Raw genomic sequence first — 24329 nt, forward strand, 5'->3', positions numbered from 1 at the left:
GAACGACAGCCGCAGCCGTGGTAAGCACACGTTAAAGGGACTCTGACCAGAAGTTCGACAAATATTTCGTTTGCATCTATTACGAAGGTATAGTATGCCTCCAAGCCACACGCGAAATATTTTGGTTGTGCGCGGAGGCAAAGTTTGCCAAACAGGGAGCTGAAAACCGGCTTCGCTTTTCCCCCTCAACTCGCGCAATCGGGGCCGAAATCTAGTCTCTTTGCAGTGGACATCCGCCAATTTCCGTGTGCGTGACGAAATCACGAGGGCCACGTTTCATTGGGCGCCCGGACCGGAAGTTCTGTTGTTAGTGAGTTTGTGAGAGCGCCGGCATCCGTCCGGAAAGCGATCTTGAATATGGACGTCGAAGGCAGAAATGCGGAGACTTCGAGCCCGGAACTTCTTTCTGACCTTTCTGCGGTCGAGACATCGAGAAGAAAATTCTGCGTGCTGAACAGCTCGGTAGGCCTTCGAAACGTCGCCGATGCCGCGAATGCGAGACGAAGTTAGAGCTCTACGAACATCAGTTACAGATGAAGCAAACAGCATGAGTCGCCTGTCTTCAGGTAAGCGATGAGCTTTTTAACGCACACTGCATGTGATCGAACATGTAAACGTTCTCAGAAATTTCGTGTTCTGATATCTAATGCGCACTTGCTGTTCATGGTGCCGGTGTGGCTGGTGTGTCATAATGCCGAAGGAGATCGAATGCTTGTGCTGCAAGGAGCTCGAAAACACTGCCGAATGACTGCAGTATGAGTGCATTAGAACCCACAAAGATTTCCAACTTCTATTCTTCAATATGACTGTCCTGAAGGTCGCATATTGAACTCCGTGGGCAGCGCGAACCTATGAGCGACTGTATTCACAAGTAAGTCACATGTGTCCTTGTCGAACGATGTTAAAATTTGGGCGCCCAAAACTGGTCTGGTCCTGCAATAGAGTCGTTAAGAACTGCAGTACAGGGCGCAGCACATAAAAAGGCTATACAGTACACGACTCTGAACTGGAGAAAACCAGTATAGGCAATTTTGTAATTGTCAGTGTGCTGAGTCACGTTTTTATGTATTGCCCTGTGCATAAGGTTGTAGCGTAGGTTTTTAGCGATATTGAGTGTTCGTGATTGTCGATTCAGTGAAAAGTAAAACAATTTTGGGTTCTAAAAGAACACAGCATGTGTAGTAATGTACAAGGTGTGTGCAGGTAAACTGCAGTTACTCTCAGGTACATGTAGAAATGACCATGCGCACACACTGTACTGTAACCGGTTACCTATTTGCCTAAACTATATTTTATGTACATCTGTGTAGACGATGCAGATATACTGCGTATCGCCAGTTTGCAAGGTGAGTATGGCACAAGCTTGGAAAAAACAAGATCATGGTCATCCCAGCCTGTGCAGTGAAGAGGGTCTCGCAAGCCTTTCCCACAGAAAATGCCACAGGCTTCAAGTACCCAAGATCCTAACTGGGGGTACCTCTTCGCACAGCTCGTCTATCACATTTAAAATAATTCAGCATCTGTATTTAGGATGATCTATAGCTCTCAGGATGATGCATGGTTCATGAGTTCAACATGTTGTGTTGAAACACAACACTAGTCCTTTTCAATGAGTCTTGCGGAACGATAGATGAGCACTCCTTTCGTGACATTGTGTACCATTGCTACAGTGAACAATTTCTTGAGCAAGACTGATGAACGAACAAAAAATAGAGTCTTGTCTTCCAAATATGTATGTTCCTTGTAACTTCCGTATTTGTTAAGTGACCCATGTTGATGTCCCCCCTCATGTAATGCCTGCAATGGCCTTTGAGATATATTCATAAATAAATAAATATCAAAACCGGAAAAAGATGTAACACGTATCCTCTCTTTGTGTGAATGATAAATAGACATTCTCAGAAGATTTGTACATAGTCACACTTTGCCTCATTTTGCATAAAGCCTAGTTCCACCTCTTATATCATCTCCACAATCTCCAAAGCAGTACAAGGCTAAAGTAATCAGCTACTACATAAAAAGAAGGATGGGAGGAAAACAAATGCTGGCACATCTAAAATTCGAAGAAACCCTGGTACTTTCACGGGGCTACTCACGGCTCAGTGCTGGATCAGCCTCATAGATTCCCTTGATTCCACTGACTGTGAGGCACATCTCATTGGCTTGGTGGCAAGTGGGCTTGCGTCTGATAGTAAGATTTGGAAGAAAGGGAGCAAGGAACATCTCTCTACGGTCTTAAGGAGGATATCAACGTTACCTGTCAAGGTACAGCATTTCATGTTGCTTTCAGTAAGTACAACACTCCTCATAGCAGTTACCATTCGTGTTGGGAAAGCATGCTGAAGTTAGCTCAGGCAGTGCATCCAGAACTGTGAATCGGGTTCATAGAGAGCACCTGGTGAGAGGGACAGCAACAGTGTCCAGTAAAGACTCTCCAGGAATTTTGTGCAGGTTTGGGGGTCACACCTTTTAATAGTGTTGATGGAAAGCAGGGTGTGTGAAACACTGACTTCTGGTAGATGAATTCTTGTTATTTATAACCAGGTACCCATGTTCTAGTAATCTAGAAAGAACCTTGGCTCTCTTGGAGGAAATTGCTAATGAATCTGAGTGTCTTTTGTGGAAACAGGTTGTAACTGCCTTTCTATCCACCCTTCTTAGTTGCCCTAGCAAAAGCAAATATGTAATGCTGTACACCATATCTGATGCTAGCACACTAATTGCTTTGAGTGTTCTCAGGCTTCTGAAATGGAGCTACCTCGTACATACGCTGTGCCATGTCGGCAAGAACATAAATCAGACTGCCTTTACTTTTTAAATTGGCCCTTCAGTGCTTCATGTGACTGCAAGAATGGCACCCCCAAAACAATAGGCAACAAGAATGATTTCTGCAATGTATTGAGCTTTGTAAAACAACAACTTTATTTGAAAATATATTCCAAAAACCGGGTGACAACCTCATAATGTAGCGTCCTTTACTGCAAACACCGCTCAACACAACGAATAAAAACAGAGCGTAAACGTTTTGTCGCCTATCCGGGTGGCATCATCAGTACAACAGAGGCAAAAGATGAGCACATCAGCCTATCTAAGAGGGAATCTTACACATCCGATAGGGGGCCACGGTATGTATTACAGGCTGAAGCATCACGCCTGATAAAGCAGGATTCTAAGAACTTTCTAGGGCCCCATCGCTAGTCATGAGCAAAGGTTACTGCACCATCAAAATATATGTCCCTTAGGACAGCAGTGGTAGACTGATTCGGTCCTGTTTAGTTAAGCTAAGCATTAGTAGCCCTGGCAACTGGCTCTTTTAGTCTTGTCCCACGTCTTTTGTCTATCTCGCCAATGTAGGTTGCATCACATTCTATGCTCTCAACTTGATATGCACAGTCAAAATGCCTGATGGCACTGTGCCCTCCAAATAGCGTATGAAATACATTGGATGAAAGGAATGCGGACCACCGATTTGACTCGTTTGATGTTGTTTTTGATTGTTCTCTGTTGGAGGGATGATGCCACCTGGATAGGCAATGAAACGTTTACTCTTTTTATTCTTAATTGTTGTGTTAAGCCAGTGTTCTGAGTAAAGCATTTTACATTATGAACTTTGTTTGAATGATGATTAGTGGCGAGCTTCATACCCTGGGCCACTACTCCAACAATTGCTTGTGGTAGTGTGGTGAAATGGAATAACGAGCCTTGTAGACAATTTACTTGGCAATATATTTATTTATCTCTCATAGGTTGAAGAACCCAGTGTGGTGTTACATAACGGAGGGGCACGTAATTATACAAGACCGATCACCAAAAGGCCTTGCTTTTGACTAGATTAAAATGTGAAGCGATTGTAATATAACAAATGTTGCATGGTGGCGATATGATAGGTTCTCCTCACGAGTTGTCGCCACAGTTACGGTTAGTTGAGAAACTGCATATCCAGGTAGCAGGATCAAATTTTAATTAGGCTACTTTGGCCAACACGCGAGCGTCAAGCACAGTGTCAGAAGCCCTTACAAAATAAAAAGAATACTACATCTACGTGGACCCAGAAATCAAGACAGTTTGAAATGCTGTGAACGAATTCCACTACGTTAGTTTTGCCTGAATACCCTTTTCTAAAGCCATGCTGGAATTTAAAAAAAGAGACAGACAGAGTCAACTTGGTTGACAACGTGGTAGTACATGATGTGCTCCATTAGTTTACAGGGAACCCTAAAAAGTGGAGCTGGTTAATAGATAGAAGGAGCATAGTTGTCACCTCTTCTGAAGACAGGAATAAGCTTGAGACCTATGTCCTCGACTCGCACACATACTAAGAACCTTTGACACAGATTAACGTATCTTCATTGCAGCTCTTTCACTTTCAGATGTTCATCTCTGTTGAGTGGTCTGTCATTCTTGTAATACAGATTGGAATTGAAATGCAGGTGCATAAGGGATGCTCTGAAAGAAAAGTGTTTGGTTTTAGTCCTCTTAATGTTTCTGAAAACGAAAACAAACTTCACGGTGACTATTCTTCTGAAATGAGCAATTCCAGGATGACAGCAAAAAAATATATCTTGCCATATCATTATATCCACCTGGCACTTCAATTGAATAATGGCAGTTGAAGATGACGATGATTCAATTTAATGACGCATAAGCAACTCGGGCTATAGTGCGCCAAAACCATAGTAAAACTGTGACTTGTTAAATATCAGACGATTATACTTGGTAAATTGAGATATAGACAAAAACATGATATGATAAAAATAAGCAATTGAAGAAAAGGCAATTGTTGGCTTTGTGTGACTGATGTCGAGTTTGCCACACTACGTGTTGAATAATAATGTACGCTGATACGCTGTAGCATATAAAGTACAATCATACACACGCTCAATATGTGGTGGATATGTGAAACCAATATACACATACTTACATTTCAAACTTTCTTGAAAAAGGCAGTCCAAGTCTGTCGGATTTGCCAGACTCTATACAAAGCCAGTAAGCACAGTGTGGAATGACTGATTCATCTTTCGAAGGCAGAGGTGCAGCTACCACGACGCTTCGTCATCTCAATGCTTCGGAGCGGCATAGCCTAGTAAGAAGCCATCAGAAGGATCTCATAACGATAACTTGGTCGAAAAAGTGGAGGGTTCTGTGGGATATGTAAGAAAGCATACGCGTTACACAACAGCTACGAGAATGATCGACTGCACCTGCATGGTTTTCAGTACGTAGACTTGGAACTGAAAAATAAATGTGCTAACCTTGTTGATACTACTTTTCCGTCAGGACCACACGAGAGCACATTTGGTTTCTTTAGTTGAAGGTATCATCAGGTCCCCATGCTCCTTTGAGATGCAGCAGACAGAAGTTCGCTGAGGCGAGTGACTGCCGTTGCGGTTCGTCGCTTCGCAGCAGATCAAGAACAGTACACCGCAACGATAGGTGAAACGTTCAGAATATGGTGACCAACTCCAACACCAACCCAATGACCCAAACAAAGAGGATGAACCGGGAGTCACACAAGCTCGCAGTTCGCAACCTCGGCATACGGCATCCATTACAGCTGACCGGATACGGAAGCATATATCGAACGCCGTGTACAGATTGAAACGAAAATCGTAGAAACTGTTGCAGGTGATAAATGCAGGGTATATTTTTCTTTTTGAGGCTCTGTAACAAAAACATATTAACGTAGAAATGCCATTTCATGAAGGAAATTGACAGATATTGCGTGACCACGTGACGCGTTTGAGCCAATTGTGGGTGTTGCGAGTGGCCCCCGTGTTGACGTCATCTTGATGGTGGGCCGGGGTGGATATTCTATATAAACGTATGTTTTCTCGGTTTGACGCTAGGCGTGCTGCACTCGGATGAAGTCGAATGTTTAAAATTCGAGTTTAGAGAAACCGTGGGGTTTTAATGCGTGAATTTTCGCATGGAGAGTCCTTGTTGGGTGCTTTATCGACTACAAGTACGAAAGAGCTCCCACAGTTTCTGGTCAGAGTCCCTTTAACATAACGTTGTTTCCGCATTGGTGCTCACATTTTAAGAGTAAATGACTTTGGAAAGGCATAAAAGCACGGAAAGCAACGCGAGCAACAAAGCGTTGCTAAACCGAAACTTTAGAGAGGATCACGTGGTGGACAGGAAGCAATGGCGGTTTTGACACGAGCGACCGCCAGAGGGGTCCCGCGGAAATCTGTTCGAAACGGCCGCTCCTGTGTTTCCTTCCTCCCCATGGTATTACCTAACTTGCTTCACTAAACGTGCTACTACTTAGATCCATAATTTATGCACCCATTTCTGTCACATGATAGAAGGCAGTGTAACAACATTGTATGTAATGCAGTCGACAAGCAATATATTTTTGTGTTTGAATGACGTACTGACAAACTTCCGAGGAGGAGTACAGCTCAACCACGAATGATGCATAGAATTTTGCGAGCCTCTTCCTCATCTGTAACGAAAGAAATGCGTGAGCCGTGTAAAAATTACGTTTAGAAAGTAATCGATTTAAACCAACAACAGGCAACAACTTTATTTCAACATGATGAATGGGGAATCTCATCGTCAGGGGTAGTGGTGGTGGTGACGTGAAATAATTCTCTCCAGAACAAGCATCGAGGTCCAACGGTGTCCAAAAAAGCTCAAGCGCTATGAGTCAATTACAATTACATATAACTGAGTTAGACTAATTTACATTCATTTCAATATATATTTTTGCTGTATCACTCTATATATAAGCAAAAACAAGAGAATGACTAGTGGTATAACGTCTAGCATAATACAATCTTGAAATTGCTGGGGGTGTCTATTTATTACTTCGCAGAAACATTAGAAAATTAGATAATGAAAAACGGACACTTTTTTAAATTATGCTAAACACAAGGGAAATTTATTTTCCCTCTATTGGGAAGTGCTGCTCATACGTCAGCTTATAAGGTCCGTTGGCGTTCAGAACCAAGGCGTTCTGAAGAGGGCATACCTTTCTTGAGTAAAGCTAAAGCACATTGAATCAACCCGAAACGATGTGAAAGCTTTCTTTGCGAGATGTCCAGAAAAAGAAACACCCCCATCCCGCGAGCTCCTTTTTCGGGGCGCTACCAATCTGCAACCGCACAGCGCTACTGCTGTTTTCCTACTAACCAGCTTGATCAGGGAAATGAATGCTGCGAATGTGCACGTGTGCCTACAGCTTTTACAAGGAAAGGATCTGTCACAAAAAGCACAGTGGTACAATTTCATAAATGCACCCGTTGAGGGGAGAACAGCTGATAAAGCACGAACAAAACGGTGGGAGATTAGCAGACGACAGCGTCCGTGAAGTCATTACTCTCACCTACCCACCGGTTAGGGGAGAGTCGCCTGAGTAGCTCGTCGAGTTGATCTGAGTTCCATTTCGGCGCTAGGTTACGACGTCACAGAGTAACTGGGGTAGATTTTGGTACGTAGCTCGGATCGCTCGAGCAGGTTTAGGAACGCACCCACAGAAAGCTGTCAGATCGTTTCGGTTTGCTTCACTTTCCCTTTAACTTTACGCAACAAACACTGTGCTTCGCTCCCAACGGTTCATTCTAGCCTACCTTTATTCCGCATACTCATAAGCTCGTTACATTACGTGCCGTGGTTTTGGATGTAGCTAAATCGGGGCTGTTGAACGTATCTGACACGACTGTCTATTTTTAAGATCACCTTCATTTTCTTCTATTCCGATTTCGTTACAGTAATAGTTACCTGCGGGAGGATAAGCTATAGGAAGCATTTGAGAAATAAATGCGTGCTATTATGATTGGACCCTCTCTACACAGCCACTGCAGTGAAATACCTGATTGACTTGTGCAATGAGCTACCGGATAAGAGTGCAGTGCAACGCACTTGGTGGCTTGATGACGACTTGATGGTTTATTATGCTCACTTGTGTTGTCATATTACGGTTCATTGCATTTACTTAAATCAGACTTCTGTACGCCTAGGTCCAGCGTTGCGCTTCAAGAAAAATGAGATGTCGCGTGAGACACACAGATGAAAACCAAATGGATCAATTTATAAGAGAAATGCCAAGAAATTGCTAAGAAGGACAAAAAGAGTGGAAACCACCGGCAAAGGAAGGAAGGAAGGAAATTGTTTACTTTTTGCATGATTTCACATGACATATTGCCAACTTCGCAGGTTGAATAATAAAATCTAAAAATCGTGACAAACGTGAAAGAAATCAAACGCCAGTCACTGATCCCAGTAATAACAATATGACAAAAAGAAAAATACATATAAGGCAGGTAAGCAAACATTATACTATCGTTGAACATATTTACACATATTGCACATACCTTAAGCTTTCATACAAGAGCCAGATATACTGTATAAATATACTGTAATAATATCAATAATTTCGTATGGTTTTACATCTCATCAACTCTGAAATTAGAAATAATTTCTTACTTGTTGCGATTTACAGCTCTGAATAGACTCATGCAATGAATTCCACAGTTTAACTGCAAGGTATTGAAAAAAAAGCATATCCATAATTTGTACGTATTTTTGGTAGACAAAGTGTATATGGCCCATAATTTCGTATTGAGGGTGTAACTTCACGTTTGGTCAAGGTTATGAATGGCACGCATAGTTTATGTGTCAACTTATATACAAGTGTACATAACAGAGAACGAAATAATTCTGAAACTGTGGGAATATTCAAAATTGTAAATGCAAAGGTAACGCTCTCATGGTTCCGCAGTGATAACATAGTACATAGTGCTTTCCTCTGCGCAACATGCAACGGTTTTATTGTGAGTTCGTATATATATATATGTTAAAGCAGCAGTCTAGAGGCACACAACTTTGTTTCTGTTTTTGGTCGGTATGGAATGTTAGGCGGCCGAAAACAGTTTTCCAACAATTAGTGCAACCGTAGCGAAATTGGGAGGCCTGCAATAGCCCACTGAATCCCCAGTGCGCAAACACCCTCTTTCGCCTTCACGATAGGCACGTGATGAGCGCCGCCACGCGCGTCACTATGTGACGCGAGTGGTAGGGACGCTCCTCATTGGACCTGAGATCACATGATCGTGGTGAAACACCGCGCAGGCCAGAGCGTCTGCTACCGCTTCGGCGACGCCAGGCGTTCTCCTGCTGCGTGATGTCCGAAACGGAGGATTTGAAGGCTGTCAACGACACGACCTCGATTTTTTGGGACCGCTGACTCCACGGGAAGAACGAGTTGCGCAGCAAGAAATTAACTGTGTGTTGTACAGCGATACCCCAGTGGTTCCAGACAGTGCGCAGCCCCTCTTACCGATTTCACCGCACAGCTGGTTCAGTGGCAAACAGGTAGCGCCACAATACCGACGTCATCGCTTCCTTTCTGCTACTGTGAGCTCTGAGATTGCACAGAAGCCACGGATATATTACTCTTATGATTGCAACCTTATTTTGTCAGGGTGCATATATGCTTTGTTTTTTCGAAAACGTGATATAAATCATAAAAAGTGTAGAAGTCAACAAGAAACAGCTCGCAATGTTCGTAGCAGACGGTTTTTCCTCCCAAAGAATGAGGGGGCTCTCTACCACAAATGTCACACTAGAGTGGGTGATTTGAGAGAGTGAGTGGGCGATTTTGTCAATGAACTGCGCCGCGGTGAAACAACTTTGGACAAAAATATTTTGTGAGAATGCTTTTCACATACTGCTTTACAAGATGACAGCAGTTTTTGGTCATGTCAGATACCACTTTAATGCTCCTTTAAGGCGAAACTTTCTATGCCGTAAGAAATATGGCTTTGGATGAATGACATGTAGATTGTTCTAAGAGTATGCAAGGGGAAAATCAATTTTAACTTGGCTATTGCATAATTGCCAGAATATATGTTTTTACAGATGTATGAAATGTGTTCATGCCACTGCAAGTGCTCATCGAGTAGAATAATTTTATAATAATATTTGAACCTAATATTTTAACCGATGAACGTCTGTTAAATGGCCTGAGAACCAAGCAGCACATCCTGAGTGTATGTACTTGTACATACGGTAACTTAGATGAGCTCACCAACAATTTATTATACGAGGGGTGTTCAAGTGAAACCGGGACTTTCTGTCTCATGAGTGTGCAAATGGCTCGCGCTACTTCATTTTCGTGATTTTCACACGCGACAGGCCTCCGCGTTCACCACGTGGTGGTCCAAAGTTTGTGCAAAAACAGAACACACGTGCTGGACAAGATGGGCGACAACGAGGTGAGCGCGCACATCGAACATAGAATTGTCATGAAGTTTCTCGTGAATGAAGGCGTAAAGTCATCTGAAATTCACAGAAGACTTCAGGCTCAGTATGGCCACGATACACTTAGCCGCAGCAAAGCGTTTCAGTGGTGCGAACGGTTCCGAGACGGCCGTACATCAGAGCAGGACGATCCCGGTCGAGGCGGCTTAGAGCCCAGTGTCAGAGTTCCTGAGAACATCCAGCTTGTGGAGCGCCTGATCCTCAAGGACCGACGGATAGCATGTCTCGAACTGGCTCGAAAGACGGACCTTTCTGTGGGAACGTTGAAAACTATCATTCATGAACGCCTCCAGTTTCGAAAAGCCGGGCCTCCTCACCAAAGGAGTCCTCCTCCTAGAGGACAATGCACGCCCGCATAACGCGCATCTCACGACACGCACCTTACAGGAACTTGGCTGGGAGTTGCTGCCACATCCCCCTTACAGTCCTGAGCTCTCTCCCAGCGATTTCCATCTCTCCGGGCCACTGAAGGCGTTCCTTGGGAGCTGCCACTTCAGCTGCGACGACGAAGTCAAGAATGCGGTCCGATCATGGCTGCTACGCGCCGGTAAGGATTTCTACGCTGCTGACATCCAAGCCCTCGTGAGACGCTGGGACAAGTGCATTAGTGCAGCTGGAGATTACGTTGAAATATAAAAATAATTTCTCGCCTGTAAGTTCATTTTACTTTTGCGAAAAATGAAAAGTCCCGGTTTGACTTGAACGCCCCTGGTAGTTAAGCCAAGCACTCAGCTTTGTTAATGCATTGTTGGCCCTTTCATACAAATCCACGATATCACAGCTTTGCAGAAATAATGAAGCGTCATCAGCATACAAAATTGTCGGCACATCAAGAAATGCTACCAAGCCATCTATAAAATCCAGGAATACAATATGCTTGAACGGATCTCATTAAGCGATAAGAATCGCTAGAATATTGTCAGAATTGGCAGTATGACACGAGTGCCGTGACGCAGTTTCAGTTTAGCGCACCCTGATGGCATGCATAAAGTTCTATCCGAAAAGCTCCAAGCTGCGCTGCTGATTGACGAAGTACTGCTGGAAAAAAAAAAGAAAGGAAGGCCAGAAGCCGGAGTTATTCTGCTCCTCCTGAGCCCGACCTTTATATATGGACCAAAGAAAATCCCGTCCCAAAACATCAGATCAAAGTGCATACGAATAAAAGGCATTTGGGCACGGAAATGGACAGCTAAGGCAACCATCTGCCGGTTTTGAGAGGAATTGGATGGCGCATTGTTTTGCTATCTTCGGCGAAAACCGATGAGCTATAGGTCACATGCGGCACACCATCAACTTCGTGATCAGATTAAACGCACATTTATTTCTCGTTCGGACTGTAACTTCGCATGGGAATTGCTTCACCGCAATCGTCATCCCAGTGGAAGTGGAAGAATTGGGCTGCCCGGAGCAGAAATATGGGGGGCTTTCAAAGCAGAAATTTACGAAAGGTCGATTCGTCGTCTTTGTCATGCCTGCTACAAACTGCAGCCACGTTAACCAGGTAATACCACGCTATATTAACTTTCCCTCAGAACACAAATGCAAGAACAATTATAAACAAGGCAAGCACATTTCTTGTAATTGTTTATTTTTATTGTCAGCAAAGCAGTATGCCAGCAAAAAGTGATTATTTGACCACCTTGGTCGTTCTTAGCTTCTTAACACTCGTTTGCAGCAGTAATCGCTGGAATAAAGCTTTGGTTGGAAGTTCAGTGCAGTCGTTGTTTAACTTTACTTGTACCGTTCTTTGTCCCGTTTTTTAGCCTCAGGTAAGACGCGGCACAACGAACATGGCCAGAAATGCAAAATATAACCGGTCGAGCAGTCTTTTCGTTCTGGCAAGTGTATAAGGACGAGTCCTCAAGCATTAATTGTGCTAGCGGTATAGCTGTAGCGAATTGCTACACTTCGCCATTGCAGCATCCAATTCCTGGTAATGAAGAACTGCAACTGTTACAATTCCAAGAAAGGCTATCATGCCAAGAAAGGTAAGCAGAGCTGTATGTCGTTCTTCATCTGATTATTTGCACCGGAGTTAATTGGGTGTTAGTCTGAATTATCTATTGTAACGGGGAATTGGCATTGCAAGACCCTTGTGACCACCGGCGAGTGGAGTTGCCAGTATTCGAGGGCAGAAGTTATCAGCGGGAAGGTGCGCGTTTTTTTTTTTCCAGAAATGGTCTGTATATCCCGTTTCTAATGTTCCCAGGTACCCGTCGCAGAGGCTGTACCACAAGCTTGTCGATGAGCCTTTACTCAAGTAAACCCACCTTAACGACCCCTATAGGAACTGGCATGGTATCATGCATATAGATTGAGAAGTCACCCGTCAAAAAGAACTCGTTACGAGTTAAGTTACCGTGTGCAAAATGTAACTAAGTTAATAACGAAGTTCTTCAACCTGAAATGTAAGTCGCAGTTACTGAGTTACTTAAAAAAAGAACGTGTTACTTCCAAGTTACTTCGGATACAAAATAGCATTACGCAGGTGCAGCGCGCGTGAGCAGTTGAGTTAGACCTTGAGTTGCCTGCGGAGGAGTGCAACACGCTCAGATCGTTTTCGTTTACATCGAACAATATACCTCTCCCTGTTTGTAAATAAATGACGTCATAGTGTTTGACAGCGCCACAAATTTGGTAGAATTGAACTACGCTCGAAGCCAGAGGTGAACGAGGTCGCGCCCGAAAGCCACGGTCTTGAGGTGATTACGATATGGTCCCTTAAAGGAACGCGACCGTCGGTTCTGCTTTTCTTTCAGTGGGAGGCAGCGAACAAGTGCCCGTTCGTGGCACCCAGCCCTGTCCTTCCGATTTGTTTCGGTTTCAGTCTGTCTACCAATGTCATTATGGCGTTTCTCTGGTAGAGGTTTATTCGAACGCTGTGCATCTTACTTCCTGTGGGCGCACAATGGTTCAGCTGGATTTCAATGGCAGCGGTTCTTGCCGCCTGAATAAAATACTGCCACTGATTGAATATCACGTTTTATTGCAAAAAATGCCATGAAGGAACCGGAGAGAAAGCAAGAAATATGTGGACGTGAGTGAAAAGTAACTTGGAACTTAAGTTACTTTTGCAAAGTTACCTGAAAAAGGAACGAGTTCCTCTGAATGTTACCAGGGCGCAAAAGTACCGAGTTAAGTTACAAGTTACCAAAAAAAGGAATTTAGTTACAGTAACGAGTTACTTGTAACGAGTTACTTCGAACTTTGGTATTATGTTTTTCTTGTTTTTTTTTTTTTTCATGCAGTTTATCAATAACCATGTTTTCCCCTACCCGTGAAGTATCGGCAGAACGCTTCCAAACTCACTTTGCAGGGCTCATGGAAAGAGGCGCTCAAGCGGAAATTTAAAAACGAACGCCGGAAGATTGATACCCCCCTCCCTCCCACTGTGGTGGTAATCAGAGGGCGGCACCACGCGAAGATGATGCCTGTTGCTACTCCTGCAGATACAAGCCAATCGAGAGTGATACGGCTTCTTGTACGTATTTTGCAATATTTAAAAGCGATGTAATACATGTGGTATATAGTAATGGTGCATTACTGTTATCCAGATCAGTACCCATTACTGTTGAAATGACATGCTATGGAAAAATTTATACGAAACGCAAGCAATTATTATTATTATTACTATTATTATTATTATTATTGCCTTTATTTACTCATGCAAAAGTACATGAATACTGAGGGCCTGGCAAAAAGCAGCTAAGCTGCTTGACAAAGGCCAAGGACCCCAGGTCGAACAATCAAGAAAACCAACAGTTATATAGTTTTTAATTGTGTATCCTGTGTAATTCGTTCTGTAATTTTTAACTTTATTCCAAATGAATTTGCTTCAGTGACATTCTGTGTGCTTTATCACAATAGTTATATGTCATATAGCAGCTTTCACCTTATGGGCTAAAGATGATTCCAGGCAGCTAAAAAGTTACACCTACGTGGAGGTGTAATTAGCATACATTAAGGGTTATACCAGCGGGCGTAAAATGAGGCATACGGGGTATACCTTAAGGCGGAAAACTTTATACCAGCGAGTGTAACAGCCACACCTCCAATGAGGTATACAATTTTATTGAACAAGGTATTGTAAGGGGGGGGGAAGGGGGGATGTCCCATTTATACTCTTTTCACGTCAGATTCACTCCTCACAAAAGGAGAAGATGGTCCTCCTCCCCTTCATTTGAGAGGAAGATGCATACAGTACAGGAGGTGCACGACCCCAAACTGTACTTTTGTGTTGCCAAACTGAAGTGTTGCACTTCTCTCATTCGGTATTTCGTATATAACTCCTCATTTGGTATATCATGTGCGCTACAGTACTCTATCGAAGAAAGAGCATGTGTTTACTTCTTCTACAAGTGTTAAAAAAGAAAAACTCATCTGAAGGGGTTCGCTATGGGATAAGCCGTTTAGTCCTCTTCTGGAGTTAATGTGTACTTTTTTGGATAACAGTGTGTGGCCTACGCATTCAGGGCTAAAAATTATACAAGCGAGTGTAAAAGCGAGTAAAGAGGTATACGAGGTCTTATGATTTATACCTCTGAAGGGCTAAAATTTACATCACCACTAAGGTATATATTTTTATAGATTATGATTAGGGTTCCGCGTTTTCGGTTTTAATCGAAAACACCGAAAAACATACGCTGGGTAAATTTACCCTCATTCGATTTTAATCGCAAAACACCACATGCAGAGGAACATTCCAGGAATTATTACAGAGATGGATTGCTGCACATGCCCAGCAAGTTGTTGATGCAGATCATAAAACCATACAGAAATAGGACGGTTATGAGAAATGTCCGTTTACTTTTTCGTTAACCGCAGAAAGCCACCGCAGCGAACGACGCCACGTTGCATGAACGTCATGCCGAAATCACATGGTGACCTCTATACGCCGATAACTGTCGGGTAAACCATGTACACGCAAAAAAAAAAGAAAGAAAACATGGGAAAACGCCGATTTCGTGAAAACCGACAAACACCGAAAAACATACGCAGAATCCGCCCAAAAATAAAAACCGAAAACGCGGAAGCCTAATTATAAGGGATGTGTCCTTGGAGGAGCGGTTTATACCTTAAATTTTAAGGTATAAACCGCTCGTCCAAGACATATGACTCACTCCGACCGTTGAGGGTCACTAACTTCAACTAATTTCTGTTCGCAAAGCTGGAATTCCCTGCTTGGTCAAGAGCCCAAGGCACGGGGCACATACCGATTACGGATAAAAGGAAGGAAGACACTGTTAGGGGGAAGTAGGTGAAGGTAGGGTAAAGAAAAAGAAAGGAACGACATTTATTCCATGCAGTAACTAGTTTAAGAACAATATTAGATTAGTAACTAGATTTTCCAGTTACATTTCCAGATATAGTAACTAGTTACAGGTAAAAGCTGTTTCTCTGAAAATGTAACTAGTTACTGTAACTAGTTACCCCCAAAAGTAACTAGTTACAGTTATAAGTTAAAAGTAACTTAGTTACTACGCAAGACTGCCTTAAAACGTAGAACAACACAAGCAGGTGACTTCCCACCCAAGCTGACGCCAACAAAAGTGCATGATTCTCCCAGCACGACGTTATTAACGTATTACGTTGTATGTAACGGGAAGCTGTCCAATATTTTTATAAAACCACGTTACGTTTTCCCTTAAAAAGCTGCACAGCATGTGCCTATATGCAAGGACCATTCACTCCTTCATTAGCGGATGGAGTGAATGGTTCTTGCTGGCGGAATTACGTACTGTCGACAGCAGACGCTCTCTCTATGAAGATTCGACAAGAAATTCTCAAGCGATGAAGCAAGGTGGTGCCAGAGCACGTGTTTGAGTCTTTAAAGTCAATGACAAAAGATGAAACGTATATAAAAAGTAAGTGTGGATTTTTCATATAAGTGAGAAATGCCAATGAGCAACTGCACGGCTACTGTGCTCTAACCGGTATTTCAAAGAGAAAAGTATGCGATGGACGAACATTCACTTTGACAGCAGTAGTAAGAGGGCTGGCCGTAGGAGACTGGGGATCACTACGTTCGATGGACCCCTGGGCCCTGTGCCGTTGACCCCTGAGTCCTTCGCGTATTTTTTTCCCGTTTATCGGCTGGCGGCGCCTGTGCGGAGGGTTGTCCGCGCGGGTATAACATGCATAGACACGCAAAGAGCAGTCATACACAAAAAGTACAAGTGAAAACACATTTATTAATGCCAATACTGCTGGAAATTGTGCCAATTGTAATGCCAATAGTGTTGCCAATTGTCACAGGCACGCAAAGTCCAAGACACGCAAAGAGCAGTCATACGCAAAAAGTACAAGTGAAAATATATTTATTAATGCCAAAAGTGCTGGGAATTGTGATTTTAATTAGGTGAAGGAGAAAAACCCAGCCGAAAAACCTTCATCGCCTGAAACAGAAGAAATAAAACACAAGACAGTGCACGTAAATAATATACATAATTTATTCACTATTAATATATCCAGTTCTCAGATTCTGAAAGCAAACATGAAATCAACATTCATCACATTGCTTACCAATTGTTCACTTACGGAGCCCCGCACCAACGACCTGAAAGATGACTTATTATTATATGAAACTACATTCGCATTCAATAATACATACAATACTGCAACCACACTGGATAATCTGAAAAAGACACATTGTAATATCAACAATCATACTTCCATTATAGCAACAATAATCTGAAAGAGAATCTCATTCAATATCACTTTCTACTTTCAATAATATATACATTGCGGCGACGGCGGTGGACCCCAACAATCTGAAAGAGAATCTCAGACCATGGGACACGAACGACAAGAACGACACGGACACAAGAGGAAATAAAATCCATACCACTGCAAAGAACACATTCTTAATCAATATGATCACAATCAAGATTACAGGTTTTATTATAAAAAGTCTAATATGCCTATACGTGACCACCACCATTGCAATAGCGGGATTATAATTACAAGTGCCGATAAATGCATGTAATTGTGAACAGCAGAGATCCTGGAAGACGATGGGACACGAACGACAAGAACACAAGAGGAAATAAAATCTGTAACACTACATTTAATCAAACAAGATATTCTTAATCAATACGATTACAATCAAAATTACAACTTTTATTATGAAAGGTCTAATATTCCTATACGTGACCACCATCATTGCAATAGCGGGATTATAATTACAAGTGCCGATAGATGTATGTAGTTAATTGTGAACAGCAGAGACCTTGGAACACCATGGAACACAAGAGGAAATAAAATCTATACCACTACAAAGAAGATATTCTTAATCAAAACAACACACAGGAGAATAATCTACCATTTTAACTATCATAAAATCATCCTCGTGGCATAAACTAATCGAACGCTATACAATTGTCATTCTAAGAGACACTGCAAACCTTACTTTGTTTTATGAATCCAACACCCAGGCACCATACAATATGAGAGGATCTCGGTTTTTCTTCAAAGCCAAGAGACATTATCTCTCTGTCTATACGACCAAAGCACTGCGCATGCTTTATCACTCAAAGGGTTGTGGGCTATATTCATTTTCCTTCCTCAAGCAAATAGGACGCTCTCGATGTCAGATAAGATAGTACAAAGGCAATTATATTTTATTGTGCAGCGCAAATAGATGTCGATATTATTCGTGGGGATCACTATCTTTTCCTATCCTTTCCTTGAAATGGAAGTCTTTCGTCAAAGTGGATGACATAGTCGGCTAAGTTTGTACACAGGCAGTATTTGTTATTGAACATGTAGAGAAAGTCCAAATTATTAAATGATAGCAACAATACTCAATCAAAAACGATAAACAAATTTAATTACATCAATTTTCGTAATATCTTGCTACAGAAAGTTCTATATAGATGAACCACACAGAAAAATCAAATGTGAAATGCAGCTCAGAAATATGAGGCATTCCCAAGTTAGAGATTATTTTTACTAATATCAATCAATTGAACAATTAAAAAAATACAAGACAATAATTATTTCAGGCAGTAACTTTCTAAGCAAGCGAGAAATATTTAAAAGTTTTCCTATAGAGGAAATCGACAGACACAATTAATACATCATGCATACATAATGCCCAACTCATAGAATATCAATCGAACCTGAAACAAAGTCAAAACAATAACTAATTCAGACAAGTCATTTCTAAGCAAGTAGCGTGTATACCCCACAGAATCTGTACAGAAACTTGCCATTTCAATGAATAAAAGATCAACTAGTGGGTTCAAGCGATAAAGTAAGGGATGAAAGCCGGCGACTTTAACACCAACATCAAGTTATGGAAGGGATTTTCTAGGGTGATCTTGTACATAGAATCATTGAAAGCACACATTTTTTCTTACTCATCATATCCTTTTGTAAATCATTTTCCATAATTCTCATGGCAGGTGGATATTAATAGCATTCTAAACCAGATAATAAATTTTTAATCAATCAAATGAGCATAGATATGCTTTTAATTAAGTGTAGAGGCACAATCCAAAACGGAACAGGCAATTGCTCTAGATTGAAGAGACGAACGGATTTTGTCCTCGTTACCATAAGTCATGGGAAGATGTGATAAAAAACTGCTTCGAAAAGGAAGAGCCGCGAAACGATTCCATTATCGCTGCATTTCAATACGTCCTAGACATGGTCGTATTCGGAGATGTGGTACAAACTACAGAATTGAAGGTGCAAGAATTTGTATCCCGAACCTACAATAGTTATAAAAATATCTGCAGATCAACGTCGGAAGGGCCACTGGGATTGATGGCGGAGTTCTTGAGATTTGCTAATGAAGAACTGAAGTAGATGTAATTGTAATCATTGCAATGGGCATTGCGTTCATCAAGAAAGCAGTGAGACCAAATTATCATATACAAGCAGTCTATATCGCACGGTTCATTACGGATTTGTTGAAATTACACGTAACTATTGAGATGAAAAGTACATAAAAATCTTATCACATGATATGTTCCACTACCACGGCAACACAATTATTTCCTTCTACCAGTTCTTGCAATGATGTCGAATGACCAGAAGTTCAATATTGATGTACAAGGTCTGATGTATCATCAGTTATTGAAACTCAACGAACATATCAACTGCGGTGGACCACCAGACGATTTTCGTCTAATACTGTCTTGTACGCCATTCAAGAATCTTCATACAAAGAAAGGAAACACCAATAAGAGATTGTGGAAGTTCGTCGCAACAAAGTGCAAGTTGCTGAAGCGATACAAATGTGGCGACAACGTATCCATTGCATTAATCAACGCTGGATTCAAGCGACCAATAATAAGACATCATTATATAATGCATTCTGAATTCATCAGTCAAGACAATAAACGAAAATTTCAGAGTTTCGAATAGGACAATTATAATTTATCGGAATAAACAACCATATAACTGAAATAATAAATGTAATCTTTGTCATCAATATAACGAATTCTACGCATCACAATGAAAAACACTTTGCATTTAGCATGGCTAGATTGAGAACAATGATCGCTAAGGAAACGAATATTCCACAGTGTGTGTAAGAATTCTCATATGGAATCAGGGCTGACCATCAAATAGGTTTTACGCGACTACACTCTGTACAACTTCAACACCCGAAGGATAGAAATGCCGGAGAAGGATCGGTCATTGATTTTTCAGGCATGATACATCAGTCTTTGATTACAAAAAGGATCATTAATCTTTTGTGAAAACTTATCATATTTCATGAATAAAATTCCACAATGCATGTATATTTATCAAAGAGTCGGACTAGACCTCTTATGCATGAGCAAACGACAAATGTAAAATTCAAAGTATGTCTTTTCGTCTAACATAACATATTTTGACAATCTATGTTGAAAGGATTCTATTATCAAATGCCACGTTGCAAATGGAGGATTTTACAAGCATGATGTGCAGGCGAAGTCTACATTTCTAAGCTCTACATTTCGAAGAGTTTGATACTTTCTCTATACACCACAACGCAATGTGGATTCTCTGTGCCATGGAGATTACTACGAATATTTTCCGAATGAAATTTACTTCAAGAAACTCGAAGAAAGGGTCATCCGCGTCGACGAACCCGTTACTGGAAAGAGCAACACGCTCGCGTGCGCTACCGCGTTAACGCGTCGGGCACAGAATCGCGTTCGGTTTTGGGTACGGGATCGGGGAAACGTGGCCCGGCGTGTTGCCAAAACGTCTTCGAGGACGCGGGTGACCCTTTCTTGCAGTTTGAAGTAAATTTCATTCGGAAAATATTCGTAGTAATGTCCATGGCACAGAGAATCCATATTGCGTTGTGGTGTATAGAGAAAGTATCAAACTCTTCGATTGAAATTCTCTGTCATCGCAAAAGAGCGCTTGTCAAAGTGAGCGAGCTAAAGCTTGCGTGTTGTGAAATTACACATTCTACAACACAGATCGTAAATCGCAACACCCGTTCAAATTTTAATTAAACTCTTACTGATGTGTGGTTGCCTCCACTTCTCCTGGAAGTGAATCGATAAATTTTAGCATTTAGGCCACAAATCTATATCTTTAAAAAATTCTAGAAATAGTGTACAGTTCTGACTTTGAAAATTTAAACGAGAAAATGATCTTTAGTGTTGAGTTTGCGTTTTACCATGTTATGAGCTACAAACTTAAAAAATTAAAGTATGGCCTTTCCATTTGTAGTGCCCGTATGCTATGACACTAAAAGAAGGTGATAGTTTTTCAGTATGGCTACGGGAAACCTCGAGTACATTTTGTGAATTGGAGCTACGTTTGTGTGTGACCTGTGCTTATCTGCTTATTATAATTAGCATAACATATCTTCCATTGTATTTATGCATAATGCTCATCTTCATTGTATATTGGTTAAGCATTTCTGATGACAGTTGTGTGATCCGCTTCTGCCAAAATCTGATTGCCACTTAGAATTTATTTCATATACGTTTGTGTGGTGTGTTACGAAGATTACGTGATTAGAAATGTAGACTTCGCCTGCACATTATGCTTGTAAAATCCTCCATTTGCACCGCGGCATTTGATAATAGAATCCTTTCAACATATATTGTCAAAAGATGTTATAGACATACTTTGAATTATACATTTGTCGTTTGCTCATGCATAAGAGGTCTAGTCCAACTGTTTGAAAAATATACATCCATTGTGGAATTTTATTCATGAAGTATTCATGATTTATTCATGAAGTTTTCACAAAAGACTAATGATCCTTTTTTGTAATCAAAGACTGCTGTATCATGCCTCAAATTTCAATGACCGATCCTTCTCCGGCATTTCTATCCTTTGGGTGTTGAAGTTGTACAGAGTGTAGTCGGGTAAAACCTATTTGACGGTCAGCTCTGATTCCATATGAGAATTCTTACACACACTGTGGAATATTCGTTTCCTTAGCGATCATTATTCTCAATCTAGCCATGCTAAATGCAAAGTGTTTTTCATTGTGATGCATAGAATTCGCTATATTGATGATAAAGATTACATTTATTATTTGAGTTATATGCTTGTTTATTCCGATAAATTACAATTGTCCTATTCGAAACTCTTAAGTTTTCGTTTGTTGTCTTGACTGATGAATTCAGAATGCATTATATAATGATGTCTTATTATTGGTCGCTTGAATCCAGCGTTGATTAATGCAATCGGTACGTTATCGCTGCATTTGTATCGCTTCAGCAACTTGCAGTTTGTTGCGCCGAACTTGCACAATCTCTTATTGATGTTTCCTTTCTTTGTATGAATATTCTTGAATGGCGTACAAGACAGTATTAGATGAAAATCGTCTGGTGGTCCACCGCAGTTGATATGTTCGTTGAGTTTCAATAAGTGCATGATGATGCAGCAGACCTTGTACTGCTCATTCGACATCGTTGCAAGAACTGGTAGAAGAAAATAATTGTGTTGCTGTGGTACAGTCTTAAAAATGAACTTCACCACATAGCACGCACCTAGCCAACCATCACCCCGAATGACAACGTTCTCGCTCTAGATTTGTTGAAAACGGGAGGAGGAGCCTATTTTGTGCCATTATGCACGGCACAAAATAGGCTCCTCCTCCCGTTTTCAACAAATCAGGGGCGAGAACGTTGTCATTCGGGATGATGGTTGGCTAGGAGCGTGCTATGTGGTGAAGTTCATTTCTAAGAGTGTAGTGGAACATATCATGTGATGAGATTTTTATGTACTTTCCATCTCAATAGTTAGGTGTAATTTCAACAAATCCGTAATGAATCGTGCGATATAGACTGCTTGTATATGATAATTTGATCTCACTGCTTTCTTGATGAACGTAATGCCCATTGCAATGATTACAATTACATCTGCTCTAGTGTATTTCAGTTCTTCATTAGCAAATCTCAAAAACTCCGCCATCAATCGCAGTCGCCCTTCCGACGTTTATCTGCAGATATCTGCGACTATTGTAGATTCGGGATACAAATTCTTGCACCTTCAATTCTGTAGTTTGTACCATATCTCCGAATACGAACATGTCTAGGACGTATTGAAATGCAGCGATAATGGAATCGTTCTCTTCTTTTTCGAAGGAGTTTTTTATGACATCTTCCCATGACTTATGGTAACGAGTTCAAAATCCGCCCATCTCTTCAATGTAGAGCAATTGTCTGTTCTGTTTTAGATTGTGCCTCTACACTTAATTAAAAGCATATCTACGCTCATTTTATTGATTAAAAATTTATTATCTGGTTTAGAATGTTATTAATATCCACCTCCTGTGAGAATTATGGATAATGATTTACAAAAGGATGTGATGAGTAAGAAAAAATGTGTGCTCTCAATGATTCTATGTACAAGACTACGCTAGAATCCTCCTTTCCATAACTTGATGTTAGTGTTGTGGTCGTCGGCTTTCATCACTCACTTTATCGCTTGTACCCACTAGTTGATCTTCTTTATTGATTGAAATGACAAGTTTCTGTTCAGATTCTGTGGTTTATACACGCTGCCTGCTTAGAAATGATTTGTCTGAATTAATTATTGTTTTGACTTTGTTTTAGGTTCGATGGATATTCTATGAGTTGGGCATTATGTATGCATGATGTATTAATTGTGTCTGTCGATTTCTTCTATAGGAAAACTTTTAAATATTTTTCACTTGCATAGAAAGTTACTGCCTTAAATAATTATTGTCTTGTATTTGTTTTAATTGTTCACTCGACTAACATTAGTAAAAATAATCTTGGACTTGAGAATCCCTCATATTTCTGAGTTGCATTTGATATTTGATTTTTCTGTGTGGTTCATCTATATAGAACTTTCTGTTGCAAGATATTACAAAAATTGATGCAATTAAATTTGTTTCTCGTTTTTGATTGAGGATTGTTGCTATCATCTAATAATTTGGACTTTCTCTACATGTTCAATAAAAAATATTGCCTCTGTACAAACTTAGCCGACTATGTCATCCACTTTGACGAAAGACTTTGGTTTCAAGGAAAGGATACGAAAAGATGTGTTCCCCACGAATAATATCGACATCTATTTGCACTGCACAATAAAATGTATCGCCTTTGTAGTATCTTATCTGACCTCGAGAGCGCCCTGTTTGCTTGAGGAAGGAAATGGAATATAGCCCCCAACCCTTTGAGTGTTAAAGCATGGGCAGTGCTTTGGTCGTATAGACAGAGAGATAATGTCTCCGGGCTTTGAAGAAAAACTGAAATCCTCTCATACTGTATGGTGCCTGGGTGTTGGATTCATAAAACAAAGTCAGGTTTGTAGTGTCTCTTAGAATGAAAATTGTTTAGTGTTCGATTAGATCATGTCACGAGGATGATTTTATGAAAGTTAAACTGATAGATTATTCTCCTCTGTTGTTTTGATTAAGAATATCTTACTTGTAGTAGTATAGATTTTATTTCCTCTTGTGTTCGTGTCGTTCGTGTTCCGTGGTCTTCCAGGGTCTCTGCTGTTCACAATTAACTACATACATGTATCAGAACTTGCAATTAAAGCTCCACTATAGGTTCCCAATTGCACTCGAAAGGTTCATAACTGTCACAAAACAGGCGTACGCCTCCCGTCTTCAAGAAATC

The 24329-nt window shown here is 41.0% G+C and overlaps 1 protein-coding gene across 3 annotated transcripts in view; it reads right to left on the reverse strand.

Moving 5' to 3' along the window:
- The window catches only part of LOC135373293 (protein FAM135A-like), a 171011-nt gene that overhangs the window by 125424 nt on the left and 21258 nt on the right, over nucleotides 1-24329 (reverse strand). For all 3 annotated transcript variants that reach the window (XM_064606519.1, XM_064606518.1, XM_064606517.1), the window contains exon 5: nucleotides 6378-6448. In XM_064606519.1, the coding sequence (XP_064462589.1) occupies nucleotides 6378-6448 (71 nt within the window). The remainder of the gene's footprint in view (nucleotides 1-6377; nucleotides 6449-24329) is intronic.

Source organism: Ornithodoros turicata, unplaced genomic scaffold, assembly GCF_037126465.1.
Source record: "Ornithodoros turicata isolate Travis unplaced genomic scaffold, ASM3712646v1 Chromosome23, whole genome shotgun sequence".
In the NCBI taxonomy this organism is placed as follows: Eukaryota; Metazoa; Arthropoda; class Arachnida; order Ixodida; family Argasidae; genus Ornithodoros; species Ornithodoros turicata.